Consider the following 16,084-nt stretch of genomic DNA (forward strand, 5'->3'; position numbering starts at 1 on the left):
ATAACAACAAATTTAAAAAGAGATTTAAGCCAGAGGTAAGGTTTTAATATAGACTACAATTTGTACTTGAACTATGGATCTACATTTCAAGATGTAGAATTATGTCACAGAACATCTGGTTTCAGAAGCTGTACTTTCCAGATAAGTACGAATACTTTTTCTGGAAATGTTAAATATTCCCTTTTTATCTATTGGGGCGGTTTTGAGATGTAAATTTAACTGTAACAGTCTTCAGAAATGATCAATGTTTCTAGTTACATTTCTCTCCTCAGCCATTGCTTTCCCACTCTAAGACAGAGATAATGCACATTTATTAATAGACCAGGTAGTATGCAGTGATATAACACAGGTAAGGTACACTTTCACTTTCTGACATCGAGTAAGACGAGCTATCTGCAGCTAAATATATTTTGGCTGCCTTTGTGTCACACACCTGGTGTTACAATGTTTCTCATCAAATACAGATACTGGGTCTGGGGACATGAGCATGGGGGTAACAGTCATGGCACAACCGTAGTCCACACACACACAAATGATTTGAAAGTTAACCGAAAGAAAGAAATGTTAATGTCATTAAAAAAAAATGTTGACAGTTGCAAACACAGGTAATAAGTAAATGTCATCAGATTTTGAGTGGCACAGGTGAAGACCGCATGGGAGAGTTCAAGGACGCAAGAACCCCAGTCCTAGCAGAGGACCACGAAAAGGCCAGGTCAGGTCGTCTGCGCTGCCCTCGCAATGTCCGCAAAAGTTGCGACAAAACTTGTAGCTCATCACGTGATCCAGACAGATGGGTGGGTAGGTGCTGTTCAGCAGCGCGCATTCTGATGTCAAGAACACATCATAACACTGACTTGGATGTAGTGTTGCTGAAAAAAGAAAAAAAAAAGGCATGTCATTGGATTCTGGACTTATTTGAGCGTGATGCTGAGTATAGTGTTCACGGATGTGACACGTTTCTGAATCATTTACTGAAGGTGTTATTTTGTGCACTCTCGAGCCGTCTAATAAATCCAATATGTTTAAATCAATTACAAAAACCCAGAAACGATACAGAGCTAAAATGAAGAAGGGAAACCTCAGTGAGATGTGTAAGGCAAGGTTATGATCAGTGGGGATACTGGCAACATGGCTGAGAGAGAAGTCGTGTTTCCTTTCCTAACATAAAATTAAGCGTAAATTTTAGAAAGCGAGTGCATCAAAGAGGCATTTAAAGGGAATGAGATAAGAACGCTCATTAACATTTTTTTAAAGATCAGCTCGGATGGAGAGTTTACAGATCGTATCCCCAATGGACTGAGTTTGCCCAAAGACGTTTAATCAGATTTAGCGTCGTTGTTTAGGTTTAGAGACCGTGTGTGCGTGTGTGTGCGCGTGCTGCATGACACTTACGACAGCCAGTTTCGTCAGAAGCATCGCCACAGTCGTTGTAACGGTCACACTTCCAGCGTCGTGGAATGCAGCGTCCGTTCTGGCACCGGAAGTGGGTGGTCGCGTTGCACTCTATGGGGACAAAATATCAGGCGAGTCAGAGCAGAACGCGTCACCTGGAAACGTGAGGTGAGTGGGACGACAGACACTTAATGTGTTGCTTATTACCTACCACAGGCAGTCAGTTCGTCGCTTGCATCGCTGCAATCATCGTCGCCGTCGCACCTCCAGCCAGCGTCGATGCAACGAGAGCCGTCGGCGCACCGGAAATGTTCAGAGCTGCACGTGCCGCCTGCAGTAAAAATAGATTCTGACGTAACTTCCGCAATCTCCTAGTTGATCGAGGTAGCTGCAGGCCACAATTGCAGAGTAGTGCTTAAATGTCGATTTTAGAATCTTAACATTAAGGCCTTCACGACCCACCACATATTGTGAAGTAGGTGACTATGTTTGACAAAGATTTTATGTCCGTGTTATGAAAGAAAAAAAAATGTGCCAAACATAGCCACTCAACCGACAACGTGTCCAGTTAAAGGCCGAGGTTCTCAACCTGTGGGGCGCGAGGGCAGTTTTTTTTTATTTTTATAAAGTTTCTCATATCTCATATCGGTATTAGTGAAATTAGCTTGCATTGTAAAATGAAATTATACTCAGATCACGCATACACTTATGTTGCTAATTTTGCTAGCAAACTTGGTTCGGCTAAGCGTGGTTAATATATTTGAACATGAAAAGGAAATTCCAGAACCGGGTTAAGACTCTGCGAAAGTCTTTCTTAATTGAATGAGTGACAGGGGGTCCATATTTGAGTATTGATCAAGTGAAAACATTATTGCCAATGTTTGAAAAATTAAATTATTAAATTTAGAGACGTCTTTTCACCTTCCAAGTCCCTCAGACCCTCTAGTTGGCTAAGGAGGTGGGGGGGGGGGCGAAGGACGTACCCTTTTTTTTCTGGGGGTCATAAGTAAAAGGTTGGGAAACGCGGAGTTAATGATTACAGGACTGGCTGCATTGTCGTGAGATAGTCTTAGTTGCTGATTCGGCGTAAAAAAACCAATCCCACGCACCCACCCACCATCTCTAATTAAGGAGGCCTTAATGCAGCTGGAAGAAGTGAAATGCACGCATGCATAGGGCTGTTTAAATTTAGTGAAGGGGCATAGAGGGTCAGGAATGAATTGCAGTTTGCTGAGTCAGAAAGATAAAGAGAAGAAAGACATAGTGGCATTTTGTGGAGAACTTACTGCAGTGAAGCTCGTCAGAAAAATCCCCACAGTCGTTGTTGCCGTCGCACACCCAGGTGTCCTTGATGCAGACGAAATTGTTACACGCCACCTCGCCGGGTGGACACACCCTCTTTTCTGCGTGTAACATGACAGGATCATCATCAGCTGAAACATGCTTAGTGGCAAAAAAGAAAGAAAGAAAAAACGCAGGCCCAGCCCTCGACATGCACAAAAAGGCACATGTGGTGCATGGTGGTCGCTCGGTCACTTCACAGAAAAAAGATAATAATCGCACATGGCGACTACAGACAAAAAGCCTAATTCCTTGGCTTTAATTGCAAACTGAGGCATCATAAATTGTAACCATCGAGGCACGAGGTCAGGACAGGCGGGGTTTGTTCTATACTTTTAGTGCGCATCAGGTCAGCAGGGCAACCTCTCTTGCGCTTGATCGGAGAGCAGAAGGTTCTTGGTTCGAGGCTTGTCTGGGGCTGTGCACCCGCTTTTAACCCCTCCCCTTCCTCCACCCCTGCTCACCAGGAAAAGCACTGAGCTGTCGCATGTTATGTATCATGTGATATGTAAAAAAAGTAAAAGTAACCTAACACAACAAACACCAGCCTGCAAATAGTTATAATAAGCATGCATTATATACAGGTAGGTTTCAGCGATATATAGCTTATAGTAGCTACAGAGGCAAAAGAAAGAAGAGTGATTCTGAAACAAATAAACAAAACTGTTGAATCCCTCACCACAGCCTGTTTCGTCGGAGTTATCATGGCAGTCGTTGTCACCATCGCACTGAAAATCCAAGGGGATGCAACGGGCGTTATGACACTTGAACACGTGTTCACCAACACATTCGGAGGCTGAAATGTTAGGGGAGGTGGTGAGAATTGTCATTAAGCGTTGGATATTCTTAGACTGGCATTAAAATTACAGACTAGTAGGACGATAAGTAAAACTAACTTACCATCAGCGCACATATAGCTAAGAGCTGTGCAGTAAAAATAAAGACGTTACAATTCTGTGAGAATTAATAATATTTCCGTTCAAGACACACACACACACAATACCGACATTTTTCAGCTCCAGACGCAGACCAAGAGAGGGATATCGTTGTAGTATTGAAAAACTGAGATTGGAAGCATTTGCTTAACTAGGTCTATCCGTGCACTACAAACCCTTCTGATTAATACCCAAAAATAACAATGAAAAAACACGAACGACAATTTTCTTCATCGGAATCATCCCCACAATCATTGTCGTTGTCGCACTTCCATCGTAGCGCAATGCATATCCCGTTAGCGCACTGGAACTGGGTTTGCCGGCATGTTGTATCTGAAAAGCATAGAAATAAAATTTAAAAAAAAGGATCAAGGTAAACATTTTGATAGCCTATCACAGAGAAGAAAATAAAGGATTATCCTAGCCAGCAACTAAGGTTGTATAGAAAGCACTAGTCTTGTAAACAGGTGACACGTGCACAGAAAGAATAGAGTGCCCAAGACGAAATCTGAACTCAGGACAACCGATCGTCACTTTATAGATCACTGGACCACCCAGAAAATTGATGAGTTCTTGGTGCACATGGCTTTTTTTTTTTTTTTACCAAATCGGTCACCTTGCTTGTATCCCAATCGTAGTAATAATGTAAACATCACATAAAATGCCACGTACCTTGACGTTTGGCGGCGAAAATGCGCTCTCTGGCTTGACGAGGAATTTTGCCCTGCACTGCTACCACTGTAAACAGTTAGTACCATCAGGATAATTGGTAGCTTCACCATGACTGCTTCTTCACCCCCCAAGAACGAATGCAATATGCAGATAATACTTTTGCAGCTCTGGACAGTTATCTTTAGGAACTCTACAGACCATTATTTTTAAAATATAAAGTCCTAGATTTCTTGGCCTGATTTTTGCCCGTTCGTGATTAGAGAAGTATATCTGATGATTTTATATGTGTATCATTAGTTTGTATGATATGTTATATAGCAATCGAGAAGATCGATACCCTAGTAGACGATAACTTGCAACTTTTGATGTCATCCTGTTTGATGAAGATGACTGATCCCAGTATACACTTAAAGGTATAGTAAAGGCTGTGGCTGCTGTGTGACGTCAGCGAGGGACAGGAAAGTGGCGGTCATTGTTAGGATTTGAACTCAAGTAATCGGTGGTGTTGGATTAGTGATATATTTTAGTGATAAACATCAAGATGGCTATATGAGCAATGTCCAACCATATGATTGCATCAGCTGACACTGGTGTCGAGTTGATGTAAATTGAGGAGGAGAGTCCCCTGTATATTTTCTCTTATTAAACACAACATCCTGTAAAACGTTCAGCTTTTTCCCACTTGAACAGACATGATAATAGACGAGATTCAAACTGATCCTACTCTTTACCAGATTTTAAGCAATTTTGTTTTGTCTGTACAATTCATGAAAAAGTTTTATATATAATGTTTTAGCCTTTTAATGTACTCTGTAAACTTAGGCTGTGGCTATTTCTGGAACACTATAAAATGATTAAAGGTTATGACAGTTGCTCAATCTGTGCAAAAGTTTCAGAACACTTGCCAGCTTATTTGTTTGAACAATGCACACATACAATTACCTTCAAGCGAATGTTATTAGTGTCTCAGTGACGTCAGAGAATGGATAGCATAAAACAAACTTAAACTTAACAATGAAATGCACATCATATACAATACACAATTATAGAATGAGACTGCATTCAATTTTAATAAAACAAAGCAACCAAAGGAAGACAATAATGATAGCACACTTTTATTCAGACTGGTCCTTAAATAAAGATATGCAAGATTCTGGAAATCAATAAAATAACTTCCTTGTTTCAACAAACTGTTCTCATAATACATGTAATTGCAAATTTGAATGCAATTGTAATACTTTCTGCATCGCACAAAAAGGCTGGTGTGTGTACTGTATGACATATATGGGAGACATATCAAAAGTGTTGCATTTAAGGAATTTAAAACACAAAAATATGCAAGAAATCAGTGGTAGCTGCTGTCTGTTAAAATATATGCACTGACACAATGGGATGAAATTTCTATATTTTTAAGCCTTTACTGGGGAGTTAAAGAAAACCCAAATCAATGCACTGAGTAATGGAAATTAAAAAGAAAATCTGATTGCATTTTTTTCCTGAAAATGAGAAATTACAGGCTAAGCTGCAAGTAATGTCAAATCATTTTAGTTTCATTTACTTTGAGGAAGTGGATACTTTTGCCATGATCCCTAGCTGCTGCAATCTGGACAAAACAGGCTTGTAGACATCCTCCATGGTGGGTATTATTACCCCTTTTGCATGAATCTCACCTGCAGTAACACAAAGTATACTTAAGGGATAATTAATGATATGTTTAATTAAAAGAGAGTTTTCCTGTTCATAACAACTCATCTTATGCTAATTTTTCAAGTCTAGATATTCAGACTTGGCTACTGTGGAATCACCTGTGAGAACAAGGCAAAATAATCCAAAAGTTATTTATAAAAAAGCATAATTTTCAGTATGCCTTTAACATTTTGCATTAGCAAAATAAATTTATGATGCAAAGGTGGCAAGCAAAACCTCATAGTTCCATAGAAGTTATATTGATGTCTATGCACTTGCACACAATCTCTATTTCTTTGTGCAATGCTTTCTTACCATTCAGAATCATTTCTACAGCAAGAGCTGAAGGATACCCCACAGTTTTAGCCATGGCAGAGTGGCCATCAATGTCTCCATATTCCAAGAGACTCACAGTTGTTACTTCCTGTTGTTGGTGGGCAGAATCAGACTGTCGTGGAAACTCACTCTGTAGCTCATTAACCATGATCACCATATCTCGCTCACCTGGAGCTGCAAGGAAACAATCCACGAGAAAATGAGATAATAGTATTCAGTGCTCTAACAAATCTGTGGAATTTTGTTACTGTAGCCATTCAAAACTTGCCTGAGTATAGATGATCAGATCATATACATTCTATAATTTCTGGTAGTAAAAGAAGAGTATGAATTTTTCCACTGATTTAGGGTCAGTCTCATCATTATTCAAACTTTGCATACAATAGGACAGCAAAAATAGTTTTCCTTATTCTTTGCAGTAACCTCACCATAACTCAACTTCTGCTGTAGATAATGACATAGAGTATCAATTGGTGTTCCTTTCTTGTCAACTTTTGTGTCCGACAACAGACCCAACCTATAGATAAAAAAAATGACAAACAAGGCAAAGCAAACCAAAAAAAAAAAAAAACTCAATGAATGCTACAAGTTGTCTTTTCTCAAGGGTGCAGAAAGCACTTTCAAGGGAAATATAATAACTACCATAGTCAATTAAAAAACATTTCACTGAAGTTTGGTTTATTCCTAGTAAACTAATTAATCACTTAATCTGCTGCACTAAAAATGTTCATGATTTTACTCGTAAACAACAGTACATTTCTTCTTTAGCTGTATTGCTCACTCTTTCAGAGTGTCCAGCCTGCTGTGAGAGTTGCCCACTCTTGAAAGCAGTACACTTTCCAGTTCTTTGTCATCATATGACCCTCTTGCTAGCCAGCTGAGAAATTCCCTCTGGTGAATGAAAAGGACAGATGAGCCGTTAGGTGCCATGAACAGTAAGATAAAGTGTTTAATACAAAGGCTATAAAAACAGACATAGCAACGAAGGTTTTTATTTTTTTTGTATAACCTGCAGCACAATAATGCCCCCACCCCCTTTCTCTTATATTTCAAGTGCAGGAGAAGTAACATTGCACTGTATAGGTATTCTGGTCTGGTGTCAAGTGACTCATGTACCTCAAATTCCCTTTGTTTTTCCCTCCTTTAAATACAGGATAAGTACCATATCAGTTCACTGTGTAAGTGGATTTAACTAATGCTGTCCATCAGTTTTCAAAATAAATCTCATTTTAAAGGAATATTAAAGCATGTACAGAGCACTCTGTTGTAAATAAGCTCTGTGCTTTTAACCATGGCATCTACAGAGACCTCACTTCTGAGATTTATTCCTAATGTGTCCATCACTAAGTTTCGTCTCTGCATCTGTTTTCCTGGTTGTGTATAGCTTAACAGAAACAAACAGTAGTAAGCATAAGCTACAAGTATACAGCATAAAGCAAGTGATGACCAACAATGACAGCAAGAGGAAACTACCCATGTGATATCTGGAGCATCAGGTTGAAGCTGAGGAACCGCGATGTCACTAAACAAGTCAGTCTGCACCAAGGCAAGCATGGCGTTGCTAAATCCCTGCAGAGGAGGACATAAGAGCAGTAAATTCAGGCCTCTACACAGTTGTTACACAATGACAGAGATCACTTCTATATATATATATAAAACATTTGCTTTAGCAGTTGGCATTCACGTACACAGGTACAGATAAAAAACTCGCTGAAGATGTATAATTGCAGTCTCAGATTATTGCATGCAGGAAAATTGGGAAACAGCCAAGCAAAGGCAGGCAACTTTATCCATGCCTACATAAACCGTGTAGACAAGTGTGTGTGTTTGCAATTACAAGTTACAATCTTAGCAATAAGTCTCAGCTGGTTCTGGTCTTACAGTTTAACATCTCATTCACTTTGTTTGGCATTCATCTCTATGTTACATTGTTTAAAGACAGACCTCTGTACAGAACTTAAAGATTGCTTGGATTTATGAAAACAAACGGATTTTGAAAGGGTTTACTAACATTTTTACTAGTTTAAATTTAAAAAAAAAATACCTCATATCGTACAGTTCCACGTGCAAAATTCTTGCAAGACTGTAGTCCATAAGCAGACAAATATCGATAGAGAAATTTATTAGGAAAACCTTCAAACTTTATACCGGGGAGGATTGCATCCAAGTCTATAGGATGAGCCTTATATAATACATCTTCACCTGAAACATGAATGACCTGTAACAAAATGTCAGAACTAATTTTGTTTTACAAAATACTCTGGCTTAGATTTCATTCTTTAAAGGCTGTGAAAAAAAACGTGCATCCTAAACTTGCACAAATAATGGGAAGCACACATGTAACTAGTCATAAAACACTTTTACATAGTACGCACACACACAATCTCTCTAAACTTTGTGTCTAGGTACCTAGGTTCTGATGGGATCCTTCTTTAAAGTTTTCCTACTAAAAGAAGCTAAGTGTCTGTGATTCAATTTTACTCACAAATGTTTACTGTATGAAGAAGAACAGATAAGGTATTTTAATGTTTGATTCTTCAACACAGCACTAATGCTACTCAAAGTTAATATAAAAATCTAGTAGTGACTGGAATATTTCCCTTTATAATGTATGTTCTGAAGATATTTCACGATAAGAGATTACAACTGTTGTGGTCTTGCACTTATGCTGTTAATGTTAGCAGTTTTTAGATTCACAAAATTATAGAAATTCTTTAAAACTTCCGAAAGTTTTATAGCTAAGAAATAAAATATCTTCTCATGTTTTATTATCTATCATTTCGACAAGAAACCAGATATGCAAGCATGCAAAGACAATGTGACCTTTCCATTTTCCAGGTATCCAGCACTGCGCTGGTATAACTTAAGCGCTCCCTTTGGGTGCCAGCTGCAACAACAAGAACATTATTCTATTATTAAACCTGATAGTCTTAATTTATTACTGTCACATCAGAGATCTTTATGTTTATTTTTTTTTTTATAAGTACTGATGTAGGTCATGTACTCAAATGATAATTATAGGATGTATATTTTATTTCAATATTTAATATTTTGAACGAACCTGAATTTATACTTCAGAACATTATTGCTACACTCAGGGGCAGGTAGCCCACCACACCATGAGATAAATGAGGTTACCTAAAGAAAACAGAAAACAAAAGGACGCAAACAATGAGAGAGAAACTTGCAAACACTCTCACATGAAAAATTTGAATGTACGTATCTCTAAACATCTAGACTGTGCATACATTGGTGTTAAAGTGTGTGAGTGCATAAAGCAGACTGTATGTGCATCTGTGTGCAGGCCTCTGTGTCTATGCATTGTTAAAAAATAGAATAATTATTTTGTTTGGAGTGAAACAGTTCTTGGAGACATCCAATGTCAGATGAAACATGGGTGTTCCAGCAAAAGACTGCATATTATTAGCTCTATTCTATATCAAGTGTGTAAAAGTAATTGAAGGAGACATCATGGATGCAGCAGCTGACAAGATTCTTAAAATCAAATTATTAAAATTACCACTTCGCAGTTCAGAGGTGTGCAGAAATGTTCAGGAAATACTAGCAGGATCTGCTGACCTTACCTCTCCCCCTCTGTCCTTGACATCTTGTATTGCTTGCTTGGCCAGCATGTGATCGATCCCAGGGTCAAGACCACATTCACACAGAAATATGATGCCAGCATCTACCACCCTTAGATAGCAGAAAGCATACTCAAAAGACAGAATCTTATATATATAAGAAATGTCTGTCTAAAATTATAAACTTTCCAGTATACAGTTGATACAATGTGATACAGTTAACTATATGGGGATAATTTACCATGAGTTTTTTTTCAAGTCTGTTAGCAGACTATACCAGTTTTCTATCATAGGTAGTACTCATCACCTTAGGTTAGATATATTTCTAAATTTTCACAATCAACATCTAGATAGAAATTGTTAGCTTCTGTACTTTCATAGATTTAGCTCTTAACACTGCCCACATACTTTGTATATTTTTGTTTTGGGAGAAGTGGGAATGGGAAATCAAAACTTAACACTATTATTTTGAAGATTTCAAATTTCTTCATTCCTATTTTTATGAGTCATACAGCCATATGTATATCTGCATTTGTGTTTATGCATATACAAATGTCTGCATACAGACTCTGGCCTTCACATGCTTATTTTTCCAAAATTGGTACTAAATCCACAAAATTGAACTATACATGTAGATCCTGCTAACCCTGTTTACCTTTGATGTAGCTCTTGAACCCCTTCTGGCAAATAGCTACAAGACACCAGAGAGCATCTGGCCTCAAGGCAGGACTGAGCGACAAGAGGCAGTAAGTCAGCTGGCAAAAGACTTGAACAGAGGAAAAATATTTTAGTAATGCACTAATGGACACAGTTTTTACTGTTAAACAGGAGGAAGAACAAGCTTGATCATTTTGTCACTGGATTATTTTCAACAACTGTACACGAGATAGTCCCCTTTAAATGCATATAGATCAATAAACTGAAGTTGTTGGAAAGATGTAAGACAATATATTGTAGTTTCAAATGTTTAAAATATTTAAGAGAAAGAAGCTAATATTTAAATAAGTTTTTTTCTTACCGAAAATAATTATGCAATGTAAGGAATTTTACACCCAAAATATGACACCAAAATTGTGTGATCATTTTTCTTAATTTACACTTTTTTAATTAAAAAAAAACATTTTTGAAGCTCATTGGTTACACATTATAGCAAGTTAATTGTATTTCATATTCTTCATATGAGCTTCTTGAATAAAGCACTTACTGTAATACCACTTTGTGTAGTGCAATCAGGGAAGGTAGCTGTGCAACATCTTTGGGTAAATTCAGATTGTAGCACTGTGCACTCGCATAACTGCTCTTTACAGAGTTGAGCTCCTTTTGAATAGCTGAAACTGAAATTGTGAGTTTATTTCAAATACCATACACATAGTATAATGGCTATAAAAAAGATATAATTTAAATCACTCATCTTAAAGTGCCAAAAGTACAATGAGACGTAATTCCCCTGTTTTCTTATAAAATATGGCTCTTTTTTTCTTAATCCACAATCTATTAATGAATTTGAACATTTGAAGAGGAGTGATAATGGGAAATCTGTATATATAAAGTTCTCAATACTTTTCACCTATAAAACTATTTTCATTGACTGAATGTGAAGCTCATATTTATGTCCACTGCAGAGAACCATATATTGGTAACCTACAGGGACCCCGAAAGCCACTCACTGTCATGGTTTGGTCAAGTAATAGACCATAAGCATATGGTATGCCGGACCGAGGCAAAGAAATCAGGATGCTGATGTTATTACAATTCTGAACATATTTTATTATTCGATCCCACTAATTCAAAATATAAAAAAAAATCATACAAAGTATTTTAAAATGTCAATTATATCTAGCGACAATTAAAGCCAGTCCCTATAGCTCTCACGAGATGTTCAAGCATACAAAAGTTATAGTCAATGGCATATTTGCATAAGAAGTAATTAAAAACACTAACCTACAGAAAATGAAATGCCTTTCCTGTGAAAATATTCAAATACAGGGCCTGAGACACGACCAGCTCCTAAAATCAACACAGCCATGCTGATAGACGTCCAGTGAAAAAACAGTGTTACCGAACGGTCTTATCATGAGACAAACACACACACAAACGCAGGCTTTTTATTTTTTTATTATTTTTTTTCTCTCACTCAGACCACCAAAGGGAGGGAGGGGGGACATCGTAACGTACACAAGAGTGATGTCCCATGTCAGTGGATTAATGGCCGTCGGGTATCCACTGATCACATAAATCTTCTGCGTCTTCTCAGCTAAATACTTATGGCGTTTTCTTACAAGGACTTTCCTGACAAGGGTTGTATTTCATTATAACCTGTCATGTAGACTTTTTATATGGGGTAGTTGTTGAGTTTTTTTAACATACTATCCGATCCCACCTCGATCTAACCACAGACGTGTACAGGTGGACTGCTGTCCGTCTGCCGTCGAAGTTCCGCTGTTAGTCTTGGCGAGCCTAACATAATGAATGTGACTAAACCGGAAGCTTTATATACAACAGCCTCTTTTTAGTAGTTACATCGTCCGCAAGCAGTCCAGTAATGCAAGTTTGTGATCTACCCATATACTTCTACCGTAGAAGTCTGGTGTGGCTCTAACCACGAACTTGTATACATTGCTCTAACGGTGCTAATGAGACTCATCTCTTAACCATTCAAAGAAACCACAAAGGGAGAGGAGTTCATCTTGAGCCACTATAAAAATAAGAATTTTCTAATAGGTCAAGTGACACTGCACTCGGAATATGACTTGATGTAAGAGACAAAACAAAAGTAAGAATAACTAGGCCTATCCTATACATGTGCACATACACACTACCCCTCTCCATCGCTTGTTATCTTTTCCAGTCAGTGCAGGTGACACAGCCTTGCAGCTTATCCACAGCCGCCCAGTTCCAGCACCTGACGGCCCTCATCTGCGTCATGAATGTCGATCCGCAAAAGGATTGGGATATGGCTAATTGGTTGGTTTATTTAGTAGGAAAGTGCTTCCACCTTGAGGTGATTTTCGCACTATTGGGGGAGGGGAGGGCCGGGGGAGGAAACTGTAGTACCCTGGGAAAACCCCCAACCCCTGTGGACATGTGTCACGTACAGAGTGTCGCCAGACGAGATGTGAACCCTGAGTTTCTCATTGCAGTGGCGACAAGCGAGTGTTTTAACCACTAACTACATAACGCCTCGATACGGATAATTTACAAGATTTGTGCCTTCTAAATAGCCTGAGAAATGTTGTCTTCACGCGCTCCTACTTTGAAAGGCGAAAGTTGAGATCATGACACCTGGTCACATTGCCGAACTAGACCAGACTATGCCACCTTACAGCTGCGAGAAAGGGTTGGTAAAATGGCCATACTGCATTGGTAAACACATGGAGTGTATTGGGGAATTGGGTGGGCACAATGTAACTATGCAGTGTATAATGTACCAAAAAACTTATCTGTACAAACAATTAAGGCCTCAGGCATTTCGATGACAGGGCTTTTACAGCATCGCACCTAGACGGTCTCTACTTTCATTAATGCTTATTTCCTGCTGTATACTTTTATTTCATTAATATTTATTATTGCTATTTACTTGTTTTTCGTTAATTATGCCGCATAGTTTTAATTGTTTTTATTTTTCTCCCTTTTCCTCTTTCTTCTTTCTAATTCCTCATCCTTTCTCGTCTGCTCCCCCTTCTCCATATGACTACTCCTATCTTAAAGTGCGTGATGTATCAATGTTATTAATAGCAACCTCTGTATACCCCAGAAATGGACGAACTACTCCACAAGTTAAGTTTTTTGGGTTTTTTTTTTTTTGCGTTTGACCTAGAAGATAGGTAATCGTCAGATCAACCACTTGCTTAAAGATAAGCATTTTGTATATTTTTGTGGAGAGTCGTGACATTCTTGTGACCTCTAGGGTAATGTCCAGCCTGGTGGAGGTCTCATGCTTGGTATTAAAGGGCCGCGAGGGTCCTCCCGGGATTTACAGATAGCTTTGCTGAGTACAAGGTATCTCCCACTGAGCTTTCATGATGGCGAGCAGAAATCTCCTGATGCTTTTTGCCTGCTTTGCGGTGTTTGGACTTGCGGAAATGCTCCCGAAAACAAACAAAAAAAGCTTCTTTAAAACAGGTTAGATAGCTAGGCAGGTGGTGTGTGTATATATATATATGCGTATGCAAGTTTGTGTGTGTGGGTGTGAGAGATTTCATGTTTTGGGGTTGTTTTTTTTGCCAGTTCGGGCTGCCGGACAATGCGAAGACTCGGAATTTACCTGCAAAAATGGAGGTGCATCCAGGAGGAGTGGACGTGTGACACCGACAATGACTGTTTGATGGAGCGATGAAATCGACTGTCGTGAGTAGATGTTAATCCCCAAGTGACTAGTTTTCTCTAGACACTGCAGGTGAGAACGGTCTTTGCCTCTAAGCAATCCCGACACTGAAGCAGATAGAGCTCCAGCATCAACGGTCGACTGAGCGCAAACTAAGACGGTTAGAAAGGCAGCAAAGGAGAGGAAATGGCACAGCTTACAAACAAACAAACAAACAAACAAACAAACAAACAAACAAACAAACAAACAAACAAACAAAATCAGCTTTATGTACGGTCCTTAACACTTTACCCACCAACCGTAAGATTACGTGATCACGTTTTCAATCTCGTGCCTCCGATGATATTGTTCAAATAACATGTAAGTATGTAGATACTAAGGATGGTAGAGTCTATAGCATTCTAACAGAGTATACCAAGTCTCTTACATTATTATACCGGCGAGAAAATCGCAGCGAGTCTTGAAGATATGAACCAGCTTTTCGTGATCTACTTATTAGTTCAAATTATGTATAACGTTTCCAATCATCGAGTTTCGTTTCTGTAAACTTGGTACACTTCGGTTTTGTTCTCTTCTGGAAGTACGGTGCTGCTCCTACGTCATGAAACATGGAAACTAAAGCAGATGGCGTTTGTGATAGTCCCTAAAGATAAAAAAAAAAATTATACGAGGTCACATGCCCCAAGGCTTGCCAGTAATGAACAGATTAACCTGACGACACACTCTTTTCGAGTGTGTTCACAAGAAAATAAGAAAAAAAAGGGGATGGGAGAAGGTTTGAAATATGTACGGTGTGTATATAATTATGGTTGCAGCAACGGACTGTTCTGGTAACCACCAAGTCAAATGCGGCGATGGAACCTGTATTCCCTCCGAGTATCTCTGTGATGGTGACAACGACTGCAGTGACAAAGCCGACGAGGTTCATTGCGGTGAGTAAGCAGTGTCTCTGAAGTCTGCAGAGGTCCAGAAACTCTGTTTTAATGTCGAATGTTATCTCGATATTCCTGTTCCAAAAACAACAGACTGCCCGACGTTCAACAGATCTCGGGGAAGAGCAAACAACCGAGAGAAAAGGAGAGAACATGATGCTCCCGTGGTCAAGAGTAAATGAAACAGCTATGCCGCTGTTGTTGCCAATGAAGGGGATGACTTTAGGAGCAGAAAGATCTCGCTCATTGTTGAGCGAAGACACAAAATGATAATGACATAAAAACACGACATACACTCTCTGACTTTGACGACGACGACGACGACGACGACGATGACGATGACATTTGCTTGTCACGGATCGTGACCAGAAGAAGCCCAACACGTGGCCGAGACGGTCTACAAAGGATCAAGTCTCTCTTCTGTCTGTACATTTTTCCATCTCGTTCTTTGCAGACATCGCCATCTGCTCCGGAGGCGAGGTGAAGTGCTCCAACAACATCTGCATCGAGAGGGAGTACATGTGCGACCGCGACGACGACTGCGGCAACGGCTGGGACGAGGTGCAAGCCAACTGCGACGCCGTAAAAGCCGGCAGCGGCCGATAAGAACACGCGCCCTCCCACTGGCACAAGTCATCTGCGATGTCGTAAGTTGATGCCACCCGACGAACGAGCGTTTTCGCCAAGAGGTTTTCAAATGACAGTTCATCCTTTGTAAATGATAAGAAAATAATGTGCTCTTGGGGTGGAGAACTCGTCGGAGATCGTAGATGTATTAAAGCCTGCTTTGTTGTGTTGAATTAAAGATGGTGATGTAAGCTTATCTGTGTGCTTTCTTGTCATTGTCTAAGATTAGCAAGTGCAAAGTTATTTTAAATTTTGAAA

At 39.3% G+C, this 16,084-nt stretch overlaps 3 protein-coding genes across 3 annotated transcripts; 1 reads left to right on the forward strand and 2 right to left on the reverse strand.

The window, feature by feature from the left end:
• Positions 1 to 649: 649 nt before the first annotated feature.
• On the reverse strand, positions 650 to 4,712 carry LOC112564052 (very low-density lipoprotein receptor-like). The gene is made up of 8 exons (XM_025238619.1): positions 4,694 to 4,712; positions 4,341 to 4,406; positions 3,888 to 4,001; positions 3,413 to 3,529; positions 2,679 to 2,795; positions 1,604 to 1,723; positions 1,393 to 1,503; positions 650 to 869 (listed from the first exon to the last, which is right to left on the reverse strand). The coding sequence occupies exons 1-8, from the start codon at positions 4,710 to 4,712 to the stop codon at positions 664 to 666; spliced, it is 870 nt and encodes a 289-aa protein (XP_025094404.1). The 3' UTR covers positions 650 to 663.
• A 722-nt stretch (positions 4,713 to 5,434) lies between these two features.
• Positions 5,435 to 12,109, reverse strand: LOC112563669 (alpha-aminoadipic semialdehyde synthase, mitochondrial-like). The gene is made up of 12 exons (XM_025237891.1): positions 11,885 to 12,109; positions 11,148 to 11,277; positions 10,599 to 10,709; positions 9,947 to 10,055; positions 9,424 to 9,500; positions 9,186 to 9,249; positions 8,407 to 8,580; positions 7,836 to 7,931; positions 7,144 to 7,253; positions 6,791 to 6,879; positions 6,342 to 6,536; positions 5,435 to 6,010 (listed from the first exon to the last, which is right to left on the reverse strand). Exons 1-12 carry the CDS (start codon positions 11,967 to 11,969, stop codon positions 5,895 to 5,897), a joined length of 1,356 nt encoding a protein of 451 aa, XP_025093676.1. The 5' UTR covers positions 11,970 to 12,109; the 3' UTR covers positions 5,435 to 5,894.
• Positions 12,110 to 13,218: 1,109 nt separating this feature from the next.
• Positions 13,219 to 16,022, forward strand: LOC112564053 (low-density lipoprotein receptor-like). Its single transcript, XM_025238620.1, has 3 exons — positions 13,219 to 13,336; positions 15,083 to 15,199; positions 15,654 to 16,022. The coding sequence occupies exons 1-3, from the start codon at positions 13,219 to 13,221 to the stop codon at positions 15,803 to 15,805; spliced, it is 387 nt and encodes a 128-aa protein (XP_025094405.1). The 3' UTR covers positions 15,806 to 16,022.
• The last annotated feature ends 62 nt before the right edge of the window (positions 16,023 to 16,084 follow it).

Source organism: Pomacea canaliculata, linkage group LG5 (genome assembly GCF_003073045.1).
Source record: "Pomacea canaliculata isolate SZHN2017 linkage group LG5, ASM307304v1, whole genome shotgun sequence".
NCBI classification, from domain to species: domain Eukaryota; kingdom Metazoa; phylum Mollusca; class Gastropoda; order Architaenioglossa; family Ampullariidae; genus Pomacea; species Pomacea canaliculata.